At 38.8% G+C, this 20,330-nt stretch overlaps 1 protein-coding gene across 1 annotated transcript; it reads right to left on the bottom strand.

The window, feature by feature from the left end:
* Positions 1-1,547: 1,547 nt before the first annotated feature.
* On the bottom strand, positions 1,548-20,080 carry sfxn5b (sideroflexin 5b). The gene is made up of 15 exons (XM_050042700.1): positions 19,804-20,080; positions 13,955-14,023; positions 12,666-12,743; positions 11,951-11,977; positions 11,781-11,835; positions 11,652-11,677; positions 11,450-11,503; positions 11,050-11,106; positions 10,751-10,816; positions 10,310-10,400; positions 9,490-9,605; positions 9,150-9,235; positions 6,444-6,561; positions 3,773-6,192; positions 1,548-3,732 (listed from the first exon to the last, which is right to left on the bottom strand). Exons 1-14 carry the CDS (start codon positions 19,858-19,860, stop codon positions 6,115-6,117), a joined length of 978 nt encoding a protein of 325 aa, XP_049898657.1. The 5' UTR covers positions 19,861-20,080; the 3' UTR covers positions 1,548-3,732; positions 3,773-6,114.
* Positions 20,081-20,330: the final 250 nt, after the last annotated feature.

The raw sequence follows: 20,330 nt of genomic DNA on the forward strand, positions 1-20,330 counted from the left end.
TTTGTGAGCTGAAATGGAGCTACTAACCACAATAAATAAGTAACATGTACAATCACTGGCTCCATGACTGTTATAAAAGTATTCAAGATATCCAGTGGTGGACTGTAGGCCTACACACACTTTTGTGGTGCTTGTACTTTGAATATTTGAATACTTCATACTTATACTCTACCTTTCGATTATCCCAGAGGTCAGTACTAAGAGGCAGCGTTTGTCAGTTATGCCCCTTAACTCTAGAACAATCTGCCTCAGGGTCTTAGTGGCTCTACATCTGCTTTTAAACATAATATTAAGACACATCTTTTTACCATTGCTTTCCCCTGAAATGTATTTTTAACTGATGGTTGTTTCATCTTATCTTAGCCTGTTATAACATAAATTTACTTTATCTTTTATTTTATTATTTTATTTTTATTAATTTATTTATCTATCTATTTATTTATTTATTTATTATCATTTTATTCTATTATTTTACCATCTTTTTTCCCTCTATCACAAATGTTTTGTCTTTTATGTTCTGTGCTTTGTGTTGCATTTTATGCATGAATTGTGCTGTATAAAAAAAGTTAGCATGATTATTACTATCATTACTACATTTTGGAATTTAAATACATTTTGCATATTAGTTAGGTCTACTAGTTATTTTACAGACTTAGATTATTATTAAAAAAATATAATTATCAAATAAATTGTGATATATTATGAATACACTATCCAAGCTACCCTGCAGTACATAAAGTAAATGAAATTAGCTCCACCTTTACCTGTGCAATTTCTTTCTAAAACATGGGGAGCAAAAACAAATTGGAAAAAAAAAAAAAAAAATAGATTTCGAAAATTATCTTTATAAAGACAGGGAAAAAAGAAAACAACGAGGGGAAAACTATATTATTATTATTATTATTATTATCGCTATTATTACATATTTAAATTTATAGAATTATTGTACAGAATTATTATGATTTTTAAGCACCTTTTTCCGGGTCATTTCCTTGTTTGTTTTAACTTTCTTTCTTCTTCTTCTTTTTTTTTGTATAAAAATTTTTTTTTGTCAAATTTTGTTGTTTTCTTGTTTTAAATGTTGTCTTTTTACTTATTTCTTGCAATTTTGGTGGGCTATTTATTTTATCATTGCTTATTGCCTTCATCATTTGTTAAACATGTTGATTATTTTCTTGAAGCTTTGTTAAATTAAATTTTAGAGAACAGTTAAAATTTTCTGAATACCAAAGGAACATCACCCAATGTGGAAAAACAACTTAAATATTTCTCAAATATCAAAAAAGTTGCAGATAATTATCTAAATAATCAACTAATAAATTAATTGACTAATCATTTCAACTCTGAAAAATAATGTATAATGAGGTGCAACAGTAATAATTACTTAAAATTAATATTAATACAGGTAATGCGGGGGGCGGGGGGGGGGGGGGGTCACATGGCACATAGCCTATTTTGTGATATGGAAACTAAATCAATGTCAATTATAAAAGCAAATAAAAACAAATGTAAATAAACTTTCCACAAAACTTTTCAAAAGACAAAGCAAAGAGAGAAAGGAGTATTTATTATTCATTATATATTTTTTAGATAATATAGATACTTTTACATTGTTTGACTAGCAAACATTTAATAAACTCGTAGAAGTAGTATACAAAGAATTAAAAATACTAGTTCATCATCAGTAGTATAATATATAGCTTATACTTTCATGGTTCAAATATTGTACAAAAGACGTCATTAGGAATGAATACAGTAGTGTTTAAGAAACAGTCAGCAGTGGAGTCAAATGTCCTTCCTACAAGTTCAGAGAGGACGTCAGTGTACAGTGTTTGGCGACTGTGGAAAATAAAATGTGCAGACAGCAGAGTTCTGTATGTTGTTTCACATTATCAGGTTTAAAACACCCGACATGTGATAAACAGTGTGAAAATTAATAAACATCTACAGTACAGTCTCCATATTTCCCCTCAGACACACACAGCCACCGACAGAGAGGCTTCACATCTGCAATATTATTAATGTATAGTGATCAATTCCCTCATCAGCACTGCTCCTCATTACTCAGAACAATCAGCACCAGTTTGGACGACATGATAAACAGACTTGTTCTCTGGAAATTTTTAAAACTTGTACAGTATTTTGATATTTATTGCCGTGTCTCCCACTGATAATAGAGCCCGATCGATAATGGACTGTGCCGAAATATCAGCCAACATTATCTTATCGCAGATGTATCAGGATCAGCATATTCTGACAGGATTTTGCAGCACAGAAAATATAATTCACAGACATGCATTCTTTGCTCTTTAGTCTGTCCAGCAGAGGGCACTGATGAGGCTTTTGTTCGACTGTAAAATGGCTCAGTACAAACTGTATCTTGGTCAGAATTCTTTATATACCGAATCTAAAAGATCCTTGTCAGACATGTTTTAGTATTTAATGGGTTTATGTAAGAAAATTAATATTGGCTTGTATATTATAACCTGTTACCAGCCTCAAAAATCCAGTATTGGACTAAAAAAATGCCCCAAAATCAGAAAGAGCTGCAGAATTGCAGATTTAAAACAATGGTTCTAATCTTAGAGTTACCATTTATATATATTTTAAAAAATGGTGATAAGGAGACACAGGTAGATACAACTTAATTTTTATGAGTTAAGATATACTGAGTTAAAATAAATATAAATCTAATGTTAGATTATTAACTCACAGTGACTAACCTGATTCTGTTTAGTACCACAGTCAGTTCTGTTCTTTATTCTCACAGCTTTCATCCACCCGCTTTGAATGGTATCACTCCATTGAATGGGTGTTATCAGTTGTTAGCAGCCTTGTATAGAATGGGCCTACTGCACCTACTAGTAGGTTCAGAGATCTGTCATTAGCAGTGTTGGGGAGTAACTTGTTACATGTAATGGAGTTACATGCAATTAAATTACAAAATAAAGGTAATTGTAATCAGTTACAGTTACTGAGAAAAAATATGTGATTAATATTCAGTTACTTATCAAAATGGTTGTGATTGCAAAGATATTACATTTGAATATATTTTTTCTGTAAAAAGCTTATAAGTCAAATACTCATCTGTTGCATTGCCTTTTTTGCTGTGCAGGAACACCTTCTTTCAACACAGACCATCTACCGACATTTTTCAGCATCATTGCCCAGTTTAAATCATTTGTTAGAAAAGTAATCAAAGTAGTCACAAGTAATGAGTTACATTACTTATTACGTTTTTACAAGGGGAGCTAGTAATCTGTAACCTATTACATTTTAAAAGTAACCTTATCAACACTGGTTATCAGCCAGGACCACAGGAAAGCCATTTTCTCAGTGGCCACCCATGCAATTGCAGCGAAAAAATCCCCCAGGCCTTAAAATCATTTCCCCCCCAGACCACCACTGTAAAAGGGATGTCTGTGAGAATGGTGACAGGACGCTTTGAACTGCAAACAAGGTCTATTATGACTCTTTCTATTCTAAATCTTTGAGTTATGGTGGTTTTATGTTTGTAAAACTTTCCTCAAGCCGAGAAAAGCAATTTACAAATCGGTCACATCATCATAATGTAAAGTCTATGAGCCGAGAATGAACTCATAGGCAGGGCCAGCAGGAGGAACACCACTGTGCATATTCAGTGGGCTGCATACTGTAAAAGTAAACCTTGAAGCTAGAAAACATTTTTGGCGTACGCGCCAGGCAAGCAACTCCGTTGGAATAAATAGGCACCTTCTTGGCAGCAAGCAACTCCGTTGGAATAAATAGGCACCTTCTTGGCATCCCGAATCTGGTTATTGCTAAAAACTGTTATCAGCCCCATAAATGTTTTTTGTTGGGCTATGACCTCTAGTGGCCGTACTAATTATTGCAGGAGTGAGGGAGAAAGTCAGTTGTTGCAGTATTAAGAGTGACAAAAGCCCTATTCGGACGGGATTAGTTTTACATAGGGACGTGGGATAAAGTAATAATTACCAGAGATTTTAGTCCTGTCCCAATGTGCCGTGTCAGTAATTATTACCGCACGATGTCAGTAAAGATTATCGCGACTTTTACCTTCTGTACAAGGGTCCCGGAAAATTACCTCAGGTAATACTAATCCCGTGCGAATAGACCAGCAGTAAATATGTGTGTAGATATTTCGTCATATCCTGTTGACAAGTGGTTTTTCGCGGACTTTCAGGCATGGAGGCTCTTGAAGAGGCATTCAGTTTTGCACTTCACAGTCGGACAAGTCCATGTGAAACCTCAGGTACTGTGGGCCTACGACGAACACGATTCAAAACCAAAAGAAGGTCGCAAGCACTTGTCCGAGGCACGGGACTTCTGATTGCTTTAGGTAAGTTAAGTATGCAATGCAGCAGGGCTATGTGGCTAATAAAAAAATGACAATAAAATCAACCAGTAGGCTAATCAATTCATAATAATAATAATGTTTTGCCTGGAAGGAGTGTGGTACGCACAGGAAGCGACGTCATACGCACATGACGACAGGAGGGGACAGCGGCGCGTGAATGGATTTACCCCTCCCACTTGTGGTAGTTTTACTGATATTTCTTATTCCGTGTGAACTGGCCATTAATATTACCGACGTCCTGTGGTAAAGTGACATTAGCCCACGTGCCCATGTAAAACTAATCCCGTCTGAATAGTGCTAAAGTCTCTGTTGGGAGGAGGTTGCATAAGACGGATGGGTCAGTCAAACAAACACAGGACTTTCACCCAGGAGGCCGCTGTTTGTGTCTCATTAACTTATTTCAACAGACCTTTGTAAATTCATCATGTCATGTCACATTACAAACATACTTATTTTCACCCAAACCATAATTGTTTTCTAAACCTAACCACAACCTTAGTTCTGTCAGACAACTCACGTTTTAAATGTTCATTTCAACAGCAGAACATAGTTAGAGTTTGGTGTCTAGACTCCAGCCTTATCACTCCTGGCAGATATGCTTACATGAGATATTAGAGAGTGATTATTAAATATCCCCCCCTTAGCCAGAGCCTGCAGGTGGATGCTGGGGTGGAGGTGGGGCTGAAAGAGCAAGCACCAGTACTGTTGTAGAGCAGCAGCGGCATAGGCAGTGCAAAGGGAGAGCTGGGAAGATTTTTCAGCTTAAACAGCCCGCCAAATTGGGAGGGTGTGTTTGTAGATGACATATGGAGAGTGATGTATGACGTGTGTGTATGAATCAGTGCATCAGCTGACTGCCTGAACAAGCTCGCAGGCATTGCTCCATTAAATCTAATGAAAGCGAAACCTAACAAAACTGCTCCAGATGACAACTGATAACGACCATTTAATGGGCTGATAACAATTAGTAACTGTATTTGACTCACATAGTTTTTCTCAGCAACTGTAACTGATTACATTTATATTTATTTTGTAATTTAATTAGATTTAACTAGTTACTCCCCAACACTGCTGATGATGGCCTTCTGAGCCTACATACCTACTAGTAGGTGTAGCAGCTCCCTCCAACTTATATCTATAAGGCTGATAACCACTGATAACAATCATTCAATCGAGTGATATCATTTCGAAGGGGTGTCTCTTTAGAGAGGTTTTTTTTGCCAGTGAAAAAGCTCTAAAAAACTACCGTGCACTACCTGATCAAGACAGACACAGTTAGCAACCAGCTGCTGAACACAGTGAAGTATTCAGCGGCTAAAGAGCCAGAAAAAGTTCAGTTATTTAGTTTAAACTGTATTTATAAACCCTTTTTCATCGTGTGAAAAAGCAGCCATAACTTAGCCAGTGTGTGGCAAACACTGTTTTGTATATATATTAAAATTATTTCATTAATACTAAAAAAACACAGTAAATATATAATTTCTATGTACAGAAAACAGAGAGGACAGAATAAAATCTGTCCCATCCTCAGATCTCGACTCAATAATTGCTGGGATCTTGAGAACCATAGAAAAAAACCCTGTGTTAGTACGTGACGGTCTACAGACTACGCTGTGACACTGCAGCAGGACGACTCCCAAACCTGTCGACAGGAGGAACCCCACTGTAGGTTCTCCCCGACAGCTATTCACAACGCAGCCTCATTTCTATCCTCGCTCCTCTGTCCTCTGCTCCCCGCTCCCTCACCAAGCCATCCATCATAAACCCTTGTTGTAGGTCACCACCTTGCAATCTGTTGCCATGGTGATTTCAGGCTCTAGGCGAGACACCTCAATCTGCAAAAAGAAAACAAAAAGACGGAAGGTAAATTCTAGCTCTGCGTCTCTCCGACTCTTTCAGCAGTCTGAGTTTTAATTCGAGGGGGGAGGAGACATCTGGAATAAGAGGTGAATATGAGCTTGTGGGCCGCGGCTGTGCATGTCAAGTGGTGTATATGTAATTTGAATTTCTTGCCAGCTGCTCTCCATCTGAGACCATCTGGCCTCAAATTAGCAGTGGAAGCAGTTGGACCGACATTTTACTGTACCTGAGACATCTGGGGGAACAGGCTGATGGCTACGGGCAGCGAGAGGCCGAAGGTAACCAGGCACACCAGGCTGTGGATGGGCAGCAACAATCTGCGGTTGCTCTGCAGGAATCGCAGCCTACACGAGTCAAGACAGTGATAAAAAGGAAACGTGAGCACGCTGTGTGGATCAATCCCAGATGACTAGGCTACTGGCAAGCCAGGAGTTATTTTTGGATCTGCAGAAAAGACATGGTGCAGATTTCGGGAAGCTGTTCTGCACAATTAGTGGGTGTGAGATTAATCTGTCTGCGTTAAAGTTCCAACTCTAGGTTTAATGAGCCAGACTGCACATATCGGTCTTTCTTCTTGTGTGTGAGACCACAGTAGGCTATATTATCACATTTCATTCATTTGTTCATCTTAACATTCTCTTTGGCTGTGACCTACTACTGAATGAATGTATGAGAAGCACTTTGGGGCACAACATATGTCGGCTCTGCTTCTGCACACAGAGAAACAGTCAGAGTATTTTTAGACCAGAGTCAAACAAACATTTCTGCCCTACAAAGACACGGAGCAATAACTCGAGAAAGGAGTTGAGAGAAAAAGGAAATTTGAGCCAAAGATGTAGAAAGTCCTTCAAACCTTTAGGATGCCGGGGGCTGAGTTATAGCTGTCATTACTTTTTGTCATGGTTGGATTTAGCTACTGCCTCATTTACAAACATGTATTACTGAGATTTCATTCATTCATTTTCCGTAACCGCTCATCCTGTTGGGGGTCACAGGGGCTGGAGCCTATCCCAGCTGTCACTGGGTGAGAGGCGGGGTACACTCTGGACAGGTCACCAGACTATCACAGGGCTGACACATAGAGACAGACAACCATTCACACTCACATTCACACATACGGACAATTTAGAGTCACCAATTAACCTGCATGTCTTTGGACTGTGGGAGGAAGCCGGAGCACCTGGAGAAAACCCACGCTGATACAGAAGGGCTCCCCCACCCCAGGTTCACACCCCCCACCCTGGATTCGTACTGGGACCCCTCTTGCTGTGAAGCAACAATGCTAATCACTGCACCACTGTGCCACCCATTACTTATATTTTGAACCGTCAAATTTTATATTTCAGTTACAGGAAAGAGGAAATAAATTTAGCTAACACTAAATCACCAGGTAGCTTCACGTGTTAGCTTTGGTCTAGTTATTCAGTTTTGCTAACTTACACTCAGTTTACTGTGAGACTGTACATGTCTGAGGCATAATAATATTTTATTTGATAAAACAAATCTCAAGAGGTCACATTCTGGTCTTAAAGGTCCAGTGTGTAGGATTTAGTGGCATCTAGCGGTGAGGTTGGAGATTGCAACCAACTGAAACTTCTTCCATGGGCCAAGCGTGAAGGAGAACAACAGCGGTCGATGCAAAAGGTGAGTGGAATTCTGGGCTACTGTAGAAACAATATGACAGACTCTGTGGAAGAGGACCCGCTCAGTATATAGATATAAACGTCTCTTTTTAAGAAACCAAAACGCACCGGTTCTTACTTTCAGATGGTTATGAACAAATGAAAATATAGTTATGAATATTATATTCCATTTCTGCCAATATATCCCCCTAACTCCCACACACTGGACCTTTAAGTCATTATGTTCTGTGTTTGGCTGTTTAAGGGCAGAATCAAATAAAATGCTTCACAGTCCACAACTGCCTTCAAAAAACATTCATGAGTTATTATATTTTGGTATTTTTACATCAGTTTCATGATGGTACGATGGGGTGAAAACCAGCTAAAGAAAAAACTAGATCACTAGACCATCTTGCAATGCGATCTGCGACTTAAAACAAATGTGGGCAAGGCAAGTAAAATTGGCATAGGGGGCAATGGTCCCTTCACTACTGCCTACCCACCCTTCCTTCTGTTTCATGACTAAATCTTGCACAATTATGACACTATTGCAGTGACAAAATCTGTCCACAGACAGACATATATACACCCGGCAAAATACTCAAAATAGCTTCTGTGGTAGTTCATACTGCAGTGGGTTTCATCATGATGACACACAAATACACACACACTGACTCACAAGGTGAAATCAATACCAACAGCAGGTAAAAACATTTCTGTCACACAAAATTATGTTTGCTTTGCTCGTGTATCCTATGTTTTCTACTCTTTCTACTCTTTAAGTATTTAAAATTAAATTAAAAACAAAGATCCCTTATTAATAGGACAGATTACAAACACACATTACATCGATTAAAGAGACGACCAGAAAAGTTGAGAACCATTACTGCAGTCTGTATTTTCTTTCTGACTAATGTCTCATTAATGCAAAGTAATAAGTACCCATACATGTCTGAATGTACCTGCATACAAAGACTAAATTAGAGGTGCTTTTAGGTACGTTTCTTTAGTTTGTTAAGTAGCCTAATGTTTAAGTGAAAATGAAGAAACTTGTTCCAGTTTCTGAAATGTGAATATTTTCTAGTTGTTTTAGTCCTTGATGAAAGTAGACAGCTGGACTGTTGCTAGGAGAAAATAAGACATTAAAGATGTGTGCTCTGGCTCTGTGAAGTTATGATGGGTATTTTTCATATTTTGACATTTTACAGACCAAAAGATAATCAATTCATTAAGAAAACAATCAGTAGATTGATACTTGTAGTGTTAGATATTAAAAAAAGGCCGACTATAAACAGTATTTCTGTACAGACCTCTCCAGGTAGGACATGATGATGGGGGGCAGGACGAAGATCGGCATCGGGAGGACCACACGTGTGAAGGCGGTCTCCATGATCGCCTGGGGAAACGATGAGAACATTGTGCACATGCTTCATTTCAAATACTGCAGCGAGTTGGATTTAATTTTCCCTTTCATGAGATCAGATGTGTGCTGAGTGACAGCAGCGAGCAGGAAATTATGCATTTTCCCATTATCAGCCGCCATCACCTAAAAATGCAATTCACTAAAAAAAAACCCACACAGCAAGTGTATAAACACATTCAGTGCAGTCGAGTATCAAGTCTGCTGAGCATGCAAAAAAAGGCACTCACATGTCTCGCAGCAATTTTGGAGGATCCCACCACATTCCCGTTGTTGTCCAGAACATCGATTCCCTCAGAGAGCTCATTGTGTCTCATCAGGCCCACGTTACAGATGTTTGCACTGGCTGAGGACGCGGAGAGAAAAGCAGCTTTTATAATTTAATATGTGTCCACAAGACAAGATGCTGAAGATTTTACTGATCCCTGAAGGGAAATTGTGATGTTACAGTCATTTTGATGTAAAGAACAGAGAATTATAAGAAGTTTGGATAGGAGTATAAAACAGATGTATGTAAATATAAAGTAATAAATACAATAAAACAGAAATAAAAATGCACATTATGCTACAATGTTTAACACTAGTACTTAAGATATTAAGAATAACATATTTCTTCACTGTGCTGAGTCTGTAAGTGTGTAAAAATAAACGACTATGTGCACTGTGCTCCATTACACTGTATAAACCTGTGTTACACTCAGAAATATAAAATATATATTATGCTATAATGGTTACTACAATATATACATCAATGGAATAAAGATAGAAATAAGAATAAACATAAGAAGTACGTACTGTTATGTGCATCATATGTTAAATAAATATAAACATTCAAGAGGTGTTAAAAATATTGGACAGTTGAATTATTGCACCAATTATTGCATGTTTTAAAAAAAAAAAGTAATAATAATTTTACCTTAAGTCACTATCTCTGTAATTTGAGATTTAGAAGAATGAAAAATTTAAGAAGAAAAACTGACTCCAGCCACCAGAGGGCCACATTAGTAGACCTCTGTTGTAACTGGTACACGGGGTCCTTTGGAAACCTACCGACAGCTGGGAAGGGGACCAGTCTCTGAATTATCATTCTGGTGGCAGGACTCAGCTTGTTGGCCTTCTGAATCAGGACATTCAGTCCCACCTGGTACACACAAACATGAGTAGAAGAAACATAACAACAGGTTTGTCTTGAATAAATCACACAAAAATGTATTAAAACGAACAAATTTTGCTTTTGGTAAAAAACTTTTTGTTACAATGAGGCTGTTGTTAAATGCAGACCCTTATGACTTCAATTCATCAGTGAGATTCTCCATTTTTATTTTCTTTGTTCACCAGAGGCATGCAAGAAAAACAAAGCTTTCTTCACAAAGCTCAACATAACATGGGGTCATTAACTGGAACACAAATGATCTATTGGTGGGTGAGGTATTCCTTTTCCTTCTCAAATCAAATTTTGGAGGATATAAACTACAGAAGAAACACACTCACTGCAATAGAAACAGCGCTGGTCACAGCTCCCACGTAGCCTTGAAGAAACTTTGATGTTGGCGTAGGCTGAGGGAGGAAAATAAATTCTGTGTCAAAGCTTTGTGTATGGTTTACTGTCTATAGTAAAATTTTGGAATTTAATGCCTTTAAATGGTCTTTTATTGCAGAAAAAATGTCTCGAAGTGAAAAACACAACACATTATATTCTATTATGGGGATAAATTAATAAAAAAATGAACAAATACTGTCATTTTTTAGAGTTTTCTGAATAAATAGATGTGAATATCCACAGTACATACCTTTGTGGCATTACGGTTGGCGTAGTTGACACAGGCATTGTGACTCTGGTTCAGCCACTGTAGGACAGAAGGAAGGAAAGAAGAGTTAACGGTTAAAAGGAATGAACAAAGGATAGAAGGAGTATGGAGGGAGGAAAGGAAAGCAGGACGAAAAGGAGTAGTGAAACACAAAGGGAAGGAAGGATAGATAAAGAGATATTCGGAGGCTTATTTGTTGCTTTATAAATCCATGGCACACAGAGAGAAGCAACCAGAGCAGCAGCACTTTATTTTACCATGTCCTTATCCCAGTGTAAACAGGTGGGAGAGCGTTGCATGTGCACAATAAAAGTGTGCTTACCAGATGTTCAGCATGTACAATAAATGCAATGGTTTTACAGTATGTTGTGTTTTACAGTACCTGCCATATAATGGTAGACACCACAGTCTGATTTGGGAGAAGAAGGCCAATGACCTAGATGAGACCAGGGAATAAGAGCTTATTTTCGGGGCAAAATAAGTCCAAAGTCTCATTTCATCTGTCCCCAAAACACGACCATGTACAGTAAATGGACGTCAGCACAGCCATGATTTAAAATGTATGAGTCTTATATGAGACTTACAATCGGTGTTCCAAATGGGACATAACCTGCACAGCGAAGAAATGATTTTCAGCGTAGAGAAAAGAAAAATGAGGACAAAATGGACGTAAGTTCACCAACTGCAGCAAAGATCTTCATCTGAGGTCGTACCTGACATTCGAAATGGCATGAAGATCTTCTCTCCTGTGTCAGGATGAATGATGGCCTGCGTGCAGAGAGCATGACATCATCCTCATGCTGCCAGGCGCCCAGAGGCTTGAATGTATGGAGGTGCAGTTAACCTGAGCCTGACTTACAGGGATGACTGATGAATCACTTACCTGCTTGATCTTCTGGGCTTCCCACAGCTGCAAGAGAAGAACTATAAGTAGTCATTACGTTTATGATACTCTTGTTTTGCATCTGCTTTAGAGGCATAAATAAACTGCCATTTTCATTATGATAATTGTGTGTTTTGCAACGACTTTATTTAGTCGACTGTCACTACATACTTGTCATAGTCTGTGCCTTTCCTTCATTCCTCATGCTTCAGCTGTTCCCCCCCCTCCCCTTTTTTTCTTGTTCATCCCAATATCCCTCCTCGACTCCTCTATTCTCTGTCCTCCATCACTTGATCCAGAAATCAATTGAGACTTGCCATCTTGTAGGATGCTTAATTCGTTAAAAGCGCTCGAAGGAGTCGAGGAGAGAGGAGGCTTTTAGAGGAGAGGGAAGCAAGGATACACGAGTGCAGGCTTCACAGATGTCTTTTATCAACCATCTCACCCCCTGATTGGATATCAGTTATTGATTGGACAGCACAGCGCTGTAGCTCCACACTCAGCGGTCACCCGTTTGCCCTCCACTCCAGCCTGCCTGCCCTGTTTCTCCAGAGTGTCCTGGATCAACCCAAGACACTTTAAACTGAGCAGCTGTCTGAGTCACGGCTTTTGGGTCCAGTTCTCTCTGTACTACACAACAATACTCTGTAATGTGCACCATGTTTCCTGCATATTCTGTCTTGTGTTAGTGTTAATAGTGTTGATGAAGACTCACCTGAAGATCAGACACTCCAGGAGGAAGCTCTCCATGTTTATAGTCATCAAGTAGTTTAATGCATTCTTTCAATTTTTTCTACAAACAAAGGAAGAGAAAAATGTGAAGCTTAGTTAGACTGATTGTTGTTCTGGTGAGCAAAAGTACTCAAATTTATTTAAAAATAAATGTATTGTTTAATTGTTTGGTCTTTAAAATGTCAGAAAATAGTGGAAATGCTTCCCATGCCTGATATGACATCTTGATCAAAACCCAAAAATGTTTAATTCACTATCATAGAAGGCAAATTAATGAGGAAACAGTAACATACGTATGAGAGGCTGGAACCACAAAGTCATGGAAAAAAAAGAACATTATTGATTAATCGATTCATGCATTTTCTCTCCTGGCATAAATTAAAACCCTAGAAACTCATTGCTGTTCAGTGAAATTACATATTTAGGAGTATTTTTAAAGAAAAAAAAACTTTATGCCTTTAATGGTTTGGTTGTAACTCTATGTTTTGAATATACTATCTTATTATTAATATGTAAATAATTCCCCGCCCCTTAGTTGCTCACTTATTTTTGTCTCAATATTATCTTTATAAACAGATTAAGGATCCTAGTGTTAATGTGTAGTCTGTAGAAATATAATAACCTTCCACAAATATTAACAAAAAGATTTGTAATCTCACTAAAATATTTTGCAAATATAAACTGACTCTGCAGAAATGTGGTGGAAATTACGTCATCAGCTGGCGATTACATACCAACCAAGTGATACAACTGGATTTTCATTCACACTGACAGAAAAGTTTGTCTCAAAACTCTGCGTGTGTAAAATGTAAATCCACAAATGTCGAATTGAAATCCAACTTTCAAACAGGTACCTACAGAATATATTACAAATTATTATTATTATCATTATTATTATTATTGTTCACAAATGCTTTTCATGTAGTTGTTAATTAATTTTTACTCTTTTTTTTCAGAATTTGTTTATTTGCAGACCCGTTTTATACCTGCACTGCATTTTTGTGACTTAACTTTTTATATATATATATTTGTGGAAGGTGTTTTAATTTACAGACCACACATTAACACACAGATTGATTACCTGTTTTTTTTTTTCACTGGAGGAAGTCTTTATAAAGAGTTGACTGACACATCATTTCATCTCTACAAATATATATTGTTGTCTATGACACTGTAATGGATGGAAGCTCAAACTTTCAATTGAAGCCATACTGTGAAAACATTCACCAGCCATCTATAGACAGTTTGATATCTTTTTTTTTTTTTTTTTACCTCAGACACAAACAGGGTGCTGGGATCAATGATGTCCACAAAGTGTCTCAGTCGACCGAGGAATGAACCCTGGAAGAGACAGTGTGACAAAGTTAACTCTTAATGAAAGCAGACACATAATGACAGTCCAACATCCTCCCCTCTGTGAATGAATCATTTCACAAGTCCTCTGAAAATTTATGCATTACTTCTCACTTTGCTTGACTTGGTTCTTAGTAGTCCTAAAGTTCCTAAAAACATTTCTTTGTGTGTTGCTCATTGGTTATTTGAAAGTGGCATTTAGGTATTTATAATGTCACATAAAGCACAGTTTAACATATGTAACGTTCTGCCCAGTGGTGTAAGGTGGTCAGTCTTAACAGATTGTGCACGTAAACTAGCTACCGTATCATATCGTCTTGTCATATGGTCAAATAGAGACTTGACATAGGCAACAAAAAGAAAAGAAAGGAAAACCATGACAGAGATGGGTTTGCATTTTTGAGGGCATATAGCCTATGGCGAATGGTACTATCTTTAATCTAATTTGAGATCTTCTTTGAACACAGGTGCCCTAAACCCAACAGGAAATCAGCCATTTTGAAATAAATGTGTAGTTTCTGGTCATATCCAGCGGGCGTACTTTAACAAACTCCTCATCTAAAGTCCTTCCACATCAAAAGTCGCTTAAAGCTTGAGTTTTCGTTGAACCTTGTGACCATGACGAGGCGTCAAACTTCCAGGTTTCAACAGGAAGATGTTATAACTTCTGTGTACCTTGTCCAATCTGCCCCAAACTTCACAGGTTTTATGAAGCTCCAAGCCTGAAGCCATCAACATGCAAATTAGGTGTCATGGTGATTGCCCAACCCTCTGGCAACAGGAAGTACGTCATTTCAGACACTTATCTTTTAGTTTACGTGAAATTTACATGGTGGATCTACAATTGATGAACAACAATATGACAAGTAATCAGTGTGTTCTGCAGCGCAACATAGTGGACACAGAAAGTGGTGCAACATGTAAAACAGGTCATTCTAATGAGATGCGCAGAGGTGCAAGAGCAAGTTCATCATCACTGCTTGCAGCTTTAGTTTTTCTTGGCCATGGCAAACATTTACCCCCGACACAAAAAAACAGTAAGCCACTTCACATACGAGTAGGTTGAGGAACAAGTCTGTTATGTTAGGTCCGTCGAACCTGTACGGCGGGCCAACCACTGCTGGGTGATGGAAAACAGGTCACACACTGTGCACCACTTGTGATTTTTCCCAGGGATGTCGCCACAGACACCCAGTTCGTAAAACTGCAAATGCAAGTGCTTTTATTGATGGGCCATAGGCTCGGTCACTTATGTGTTACCTCAACAGGGAAAATCTTTAGGATTATTACTTTAATATTAACTGTAATTACTTTTGTTTGTTAAAGGAAAAGGTCAGCAATTTAGGAAATACATTTATTTGCTTTCTGATTGAAACCACTTTCAAATCTGTACTGTAAATACAAAGCTACAGCTAGACAAGTGTGTCCCAGTGTTTCCAGTCTTTATGCTAAGCTAAGCTAACCTACTGCCGACTGTATTTACAGCACAGACATGGGAGTGGTATCAATTTTATCACCAAAAAAAAAGAATAAGTGGACAGTGAGATGAGGTTGGAAGCTTTGAATCATTCGTCAAAGGACCTTTGAGTTTAGATTCTCTTCTTAAAGGTCATGGATGTAAAAATGCACAAATCTTTGCTATGTTAATCAGAATTTAATAAACAGATACTTTGAACAAAGAAAGTCAAACTGTTAAATGCTCAATAAAAAAAGACAAAGTTTTTGCCTCCTCACAGAACAATGTGACAAACACAACTGAGATGAGAAAGTAAATCCGCCTTTTGAGATGAACTTTGAAGCAAACATACTAACCATCTGAGTAAGTTTACATTTACCAAACACATTCCTCAGAGTGAGGCTTGGAGCTGCTGGGTAAGCACCCTGTTTTCTGTTCCCTTCACTGTCTTCATCAGCATGCCAATTGCTAAGTATGTGTGCCAGCAGTCTGAAAAGGCCCAACAGCAATTTATGCCAAGAGTCTCTTTGGCAAACCAGATGGGCGAAAACATGGCAGCTTCAATCGGATTCCCTCCGAGACATTTATCAGTTATGAAGGGCAGAAAAGTGGAAAGACAAACCCTTCTGTATTTTAATTATCTGTTCGGATCAGGGTCTAATTGAAATGACTGGAAACAGCATCCAGTCCTTCTAACGACTGTAAATAAAGCATTTCTTCTGCACTGTAACCCTGGATATTCTGCCATTCCTCCATCACATGTCTCCTCCTCTGACAGGCCATATGTGCTGCAGTGCTGTTTTGTAAGAGTGGGGTAGACTGAGGATCCATGTGAGGAGCCCGCTTTAATTATGCATGAGTTTCAGCTCCCTGGAGAGTACACAACAAGGCTAGCAGAGACAGAGCGCGGCAGAAAGCACAGACAAACTGAGCTAGATTTATGCTGATTCAAAGACTGGCCTAATTTTAACTGCTTTGACGCAAGGAACTGAAAGTATTACAGGACCTTTATCAAAGCGACGTGAACTTCAGGTTGCAGATGGAACAACACAAGGGTTTATGGGGGTCAGATTGAAAAGACTTCCCACTGAAAGCCATCATTAATAGGAGCTGGAAACCAAGGCTTAATGACTGTCTCCCTTTAAATTATGGTGATCTAAAACAAGATGTGGTGGCAATCGCTCAAAAAAATAGCAATTCGCCTGAGACAAAGGGTGTAAATGAACTGCTATTTAGGCCTGAACCGTGAACCGTGCAACATCCTGTGTTAACTCGTGTGTTCGTGGACCAATTATGAAAAAAAAAACACCACTCCTACATTAGTGTGAAACCCTCAGACTGAAAGAGACACAAAACAACAACATTTTTTGGCTCTTTGTGGCCATTTTGCATCTCCTTGTGGTTGTTTTGCGTCCCAATATGGCTGCATTGCGTCCCTATGAGGCTGTTTTACATTTCTTTGAGGTTGTTCTGCATCCTATTGTAATCACTTTGAATCTATTTGCAGCTGCTTCGTGTCTCTTTGTGGACATCTGCATCTTTTTGTGGCTGTTTAACATCTTTTTGAAGTCAGTTTGCATGTCTTTTGGGTGTTAAACATCTCATTGTGACCATTTTGCATCTTTCTGTAGTTGCTTTGCATCTCTTATTGGACATTTTGCACCTCTGTATAATTGTTTTGCATATTTGTGACCATTTTGCATCTCTTTGTGGTGGTCTAGCATCCCTATGTGACTGCTTTGCGTAATTTTGTGCCCATTTTACATCTCTTCGAGGTTATTTTGCACATCTTCGTGATTGTTTGGTATCTCATCACAACCATTTTGTGTCTCTGTGTAGTTGGTTTGTGTATCTTTATGGACGTTTTACATTTCTGTGACCATTTTGCATGTCTTTGTGGTTGTTTGGCATCCCTATGTGGCTGCTTTGCATCTTTTTGTGTCCATTTTACATCTCTAAGGTTGTTTTGCATGTCTTTGTGGTTGTTTTGTGTCTAATATCGGCCATTTTGTGTCACTTTGTGGTTGTTTTGTGTATCCTTGTGGACATTTTGAAATATATGGCCATTTTGCATCTCACTGTGCTGGTTTTGCATCCCTATTTGACTACTTAGTGTCTTTTTGTGGCAGTTTTTTTCCATCTCTTTAAGGTCATTCTGCATATCTTTGTGGTTGTTTTACATCTTAATGTGACTATTTTGCATCTCTGTGTGATTATTTTGAGTCCCTGCTACAATTTTGCATCTCTTTGTGGTGGTTTGGCATCCCTATGTGGCTGCTTTGCATATTTTGTGCCCATTTTACTTCTCTTTGAGGTTGTTTTACGCCTTAGTGCGCCAAATTTGCATCTCTTTCTCAAATCTCTCCATTTTGCCTCTCTTTGCAGTTGTTTTGCATCCTATGTGGCTGCTTTGCATCTTCTGAGTCCATTTTACTTCTCTTAGCTGTTTTGCATGTCTTTGTGATTGTTCTGCATTTCACTATGACCATTGTGTGTCTCTTGGAAGTTGTTTTATGTCTCTTTCTGGACGTTTTGCATTTCTGTTTGACTATTCTACATCTCCCTGGGACCATTTTGCATCTCTTTGTGGTGATTTTGTGTCCCTTCATACCTGTTTTGCATCTTTTTAAAGCCATTTTGCATTTCTTTGTTGATGCTTTGCATCTCTTGTTGGAGGTTTTGCATCTCTGCGCCATTGTTTTGCAAATATTCAGGACCATATTTTGCATTCTTTTGTACAAGTTTTGCATCCCCATGTGTCTATTTTGTGTCTGTTTGTGTCTGCTTTACATCTCCTTGAAGTTGTTTTGCATGTCTCTGTGGTTGTTTTGGATCCATAATGACCACTTTTCATCTCTATTTGGTTGTTTTGCACCTCTTTATGATTGTTTTGCATCTCTCTGACCAATTTGCATCTTTATGTGGTGGTTTTGCATCCCTGTGTGGATGCTTTGAGTCATTTTTTTGGCCATACTAGGTCTCTTTGCCATTGTTTTGCATGTCTTTGTGGTTGTTTTGTTGGCTTTTCATGAAAATTTTGCAGCTCTGTATGACTGTTTTGCATCTGTGACGATTTTGTATCTCTTTGTGGTGGTTTTGAATCCCAACGTGGCTGCTTTTTGTTTTTTCAGTGGTTGTTTTTCACGTCTCTGTGAAGCCATTTTACATCTCTCTTTTGCGGTTTTGCACCTCTTTGTAGTTGTTTTGTATCTCTGTGTGGTTGTTTTGTGTCTCATTTTGCAGTTCTTTGGAGTCTGAATGACTTTTCAACATAAAACAACTGTCACTCCAAAATGAGGTTCAGACCCAATTGGCCCTTTGACCCCGTGACCCCTTTCCTTAGTTCTTCCATGTATTTTGATAAGAGTTTTATTGATCGCTCATATCAGTTGAAACAACAGCAGATCAAAAAGTTTAGTGACTTATTTACAATCTGCATATGGACCTTGCTCGGTGCAGCACCATCCTGTGAATAACTTCCTTCAGGCTGCAGTTTAATGAATGGCTCTGAAGAAATAAATTTAAATGTAACCATCGTGCAGCTTCCTCAGTTAATGTGCCACCCGAGTTAACGTGAAGGTCACATTATCTTCCAGGGCTGACCAATGCAAATTCATTTGTGAGGACGGAAAATTGAGTAATGGGCTTCAGATAAGTATGGACAGCCCATTAATCTCGATCACATGTGGGGCCACAGTCAGTCTGCAGGAAGCATCCTTGAAAATAATAAACTTGAGGGTGTTAAAGTGTGATTTGGATTAGATAACGTTCAATGTGATGCACAGAGTGGGAGATATTATATCAGAAATCTCACCAGATGCGATTTTAAAGCCTAAATTAAAAGAAAAGAGGGAAAACCGCATGTAGTTAGGCGCTTTTAACGGATAAATGGCTTTAGATTGACGCGTAAGATATGAGTGTGTTGTCTGCAGAACCTCAACAGTGTGATATAATCTTTCACGGAGCAGCAGCGAGGCAGAGGGTGTGAAATCTGTCAGTGGAGATGATAAACAGCGATATGAACCTGCCGACAGACGATTCTTTCCACTAGTAAAACTACAATACGCTCAAAACTCATGCAATCACGCCCGGAAGTTGATTATCAGCTCAAAGTTGTTGCGGTTTGATAACAAAGAAGCGGAGCGCAGATCAAAGCAACTTTGGCTACAAAGTGTGCGCATGAGAACAGCCGGAGCGGAGCAGCAGCAGCAGCAGCAGGGCGGAGGATGCATGGGGCTGTTTTTCACCCCCAAAGCCTGCAAAACAAAAAGCCACATTAATGCACGTTCACCGGGAGATAAAGAAGACTTACCTGCTCGTATCGAGGTCTCCCGAGCTGGAAAGCAGGACAAGCTGCAGATTCCGCCATGACACCGAACTATTTATTTATTAATGAAGTGAATCATGAACGGATTTTTCTTCCAAGTGCAGCGAACTACATTCAGTGTGTAACTAGTGAAGCAGCGAGCCGCTCCGTCTGTTGGGATGTGTAGTCTTCTCCTTTGCGTTAACACTGGCAAAGTTGAACCGCATGACTACACATCCCAAATGATCGATAAGGTGAAAGCTATTGCATAACTGTTCGCATTGATGTTGGGGAGAGAGATAACAGTAGATGCACCCATAGGTGTCAAGATTGGCCCAATTAATCATTATGTGAAGAGGTGTGGCCTGAAGAAACAAACATGTCTGCGAGGAGTAATGATCAGCCGGGCTGCTCTCAGGTTCACTTCATATTAAAGGAAGAAGAGAATAAATAACCAGGGGCTGAATAAATATGTGTTTGTCACCACACTGGACACTTTCATTATGCTCCTGTCAGTAAGTGGCCGAGGGCAC

The sequence above is a fragment of the Epinephelus moara genome, chromosome 4 (assembly GCF_006386435.1).
Source record: "Epinephelus moara isolate mb chromosome 4, YSFRI_EMoa_1.0, whole genome shotgun sequence".
Taxonomy (NCBI): Eukaryota; Metazoa; Chordata; class Actinopteri; order Perciformes; family Serranidae; genus Epinephelus; species Epinephelus moara.

What these genes read in the sequence shown, in the direction of transcription:
- sfxn5b (XM_050042700.1), bottom strand. Translation starts at nt 19,860, where the DNA reads ATGGCGGAATCTGCAGCTTGTCCTGCTTTCCAGCTCGGGAGACCTCGA. An exon ending in GCACCCTGTTTGTGTCTGAG is followed by an intron (nt 12,744 to 13,954) that starts GTAAAAAAAAAA and finishes CTTTGTTTGTAG; the next exon opens with AAAAAATTGAAAGAATGCAT. An exon ending in TGTCTACCATTATATGGCAG is followed by an intron (nt 11,107 to 11,449) that starts GTACTGTAAAAC and finishes TCTGTCCTACAG; the next exon opens with TGGCTGAACCAGAGTCACAA.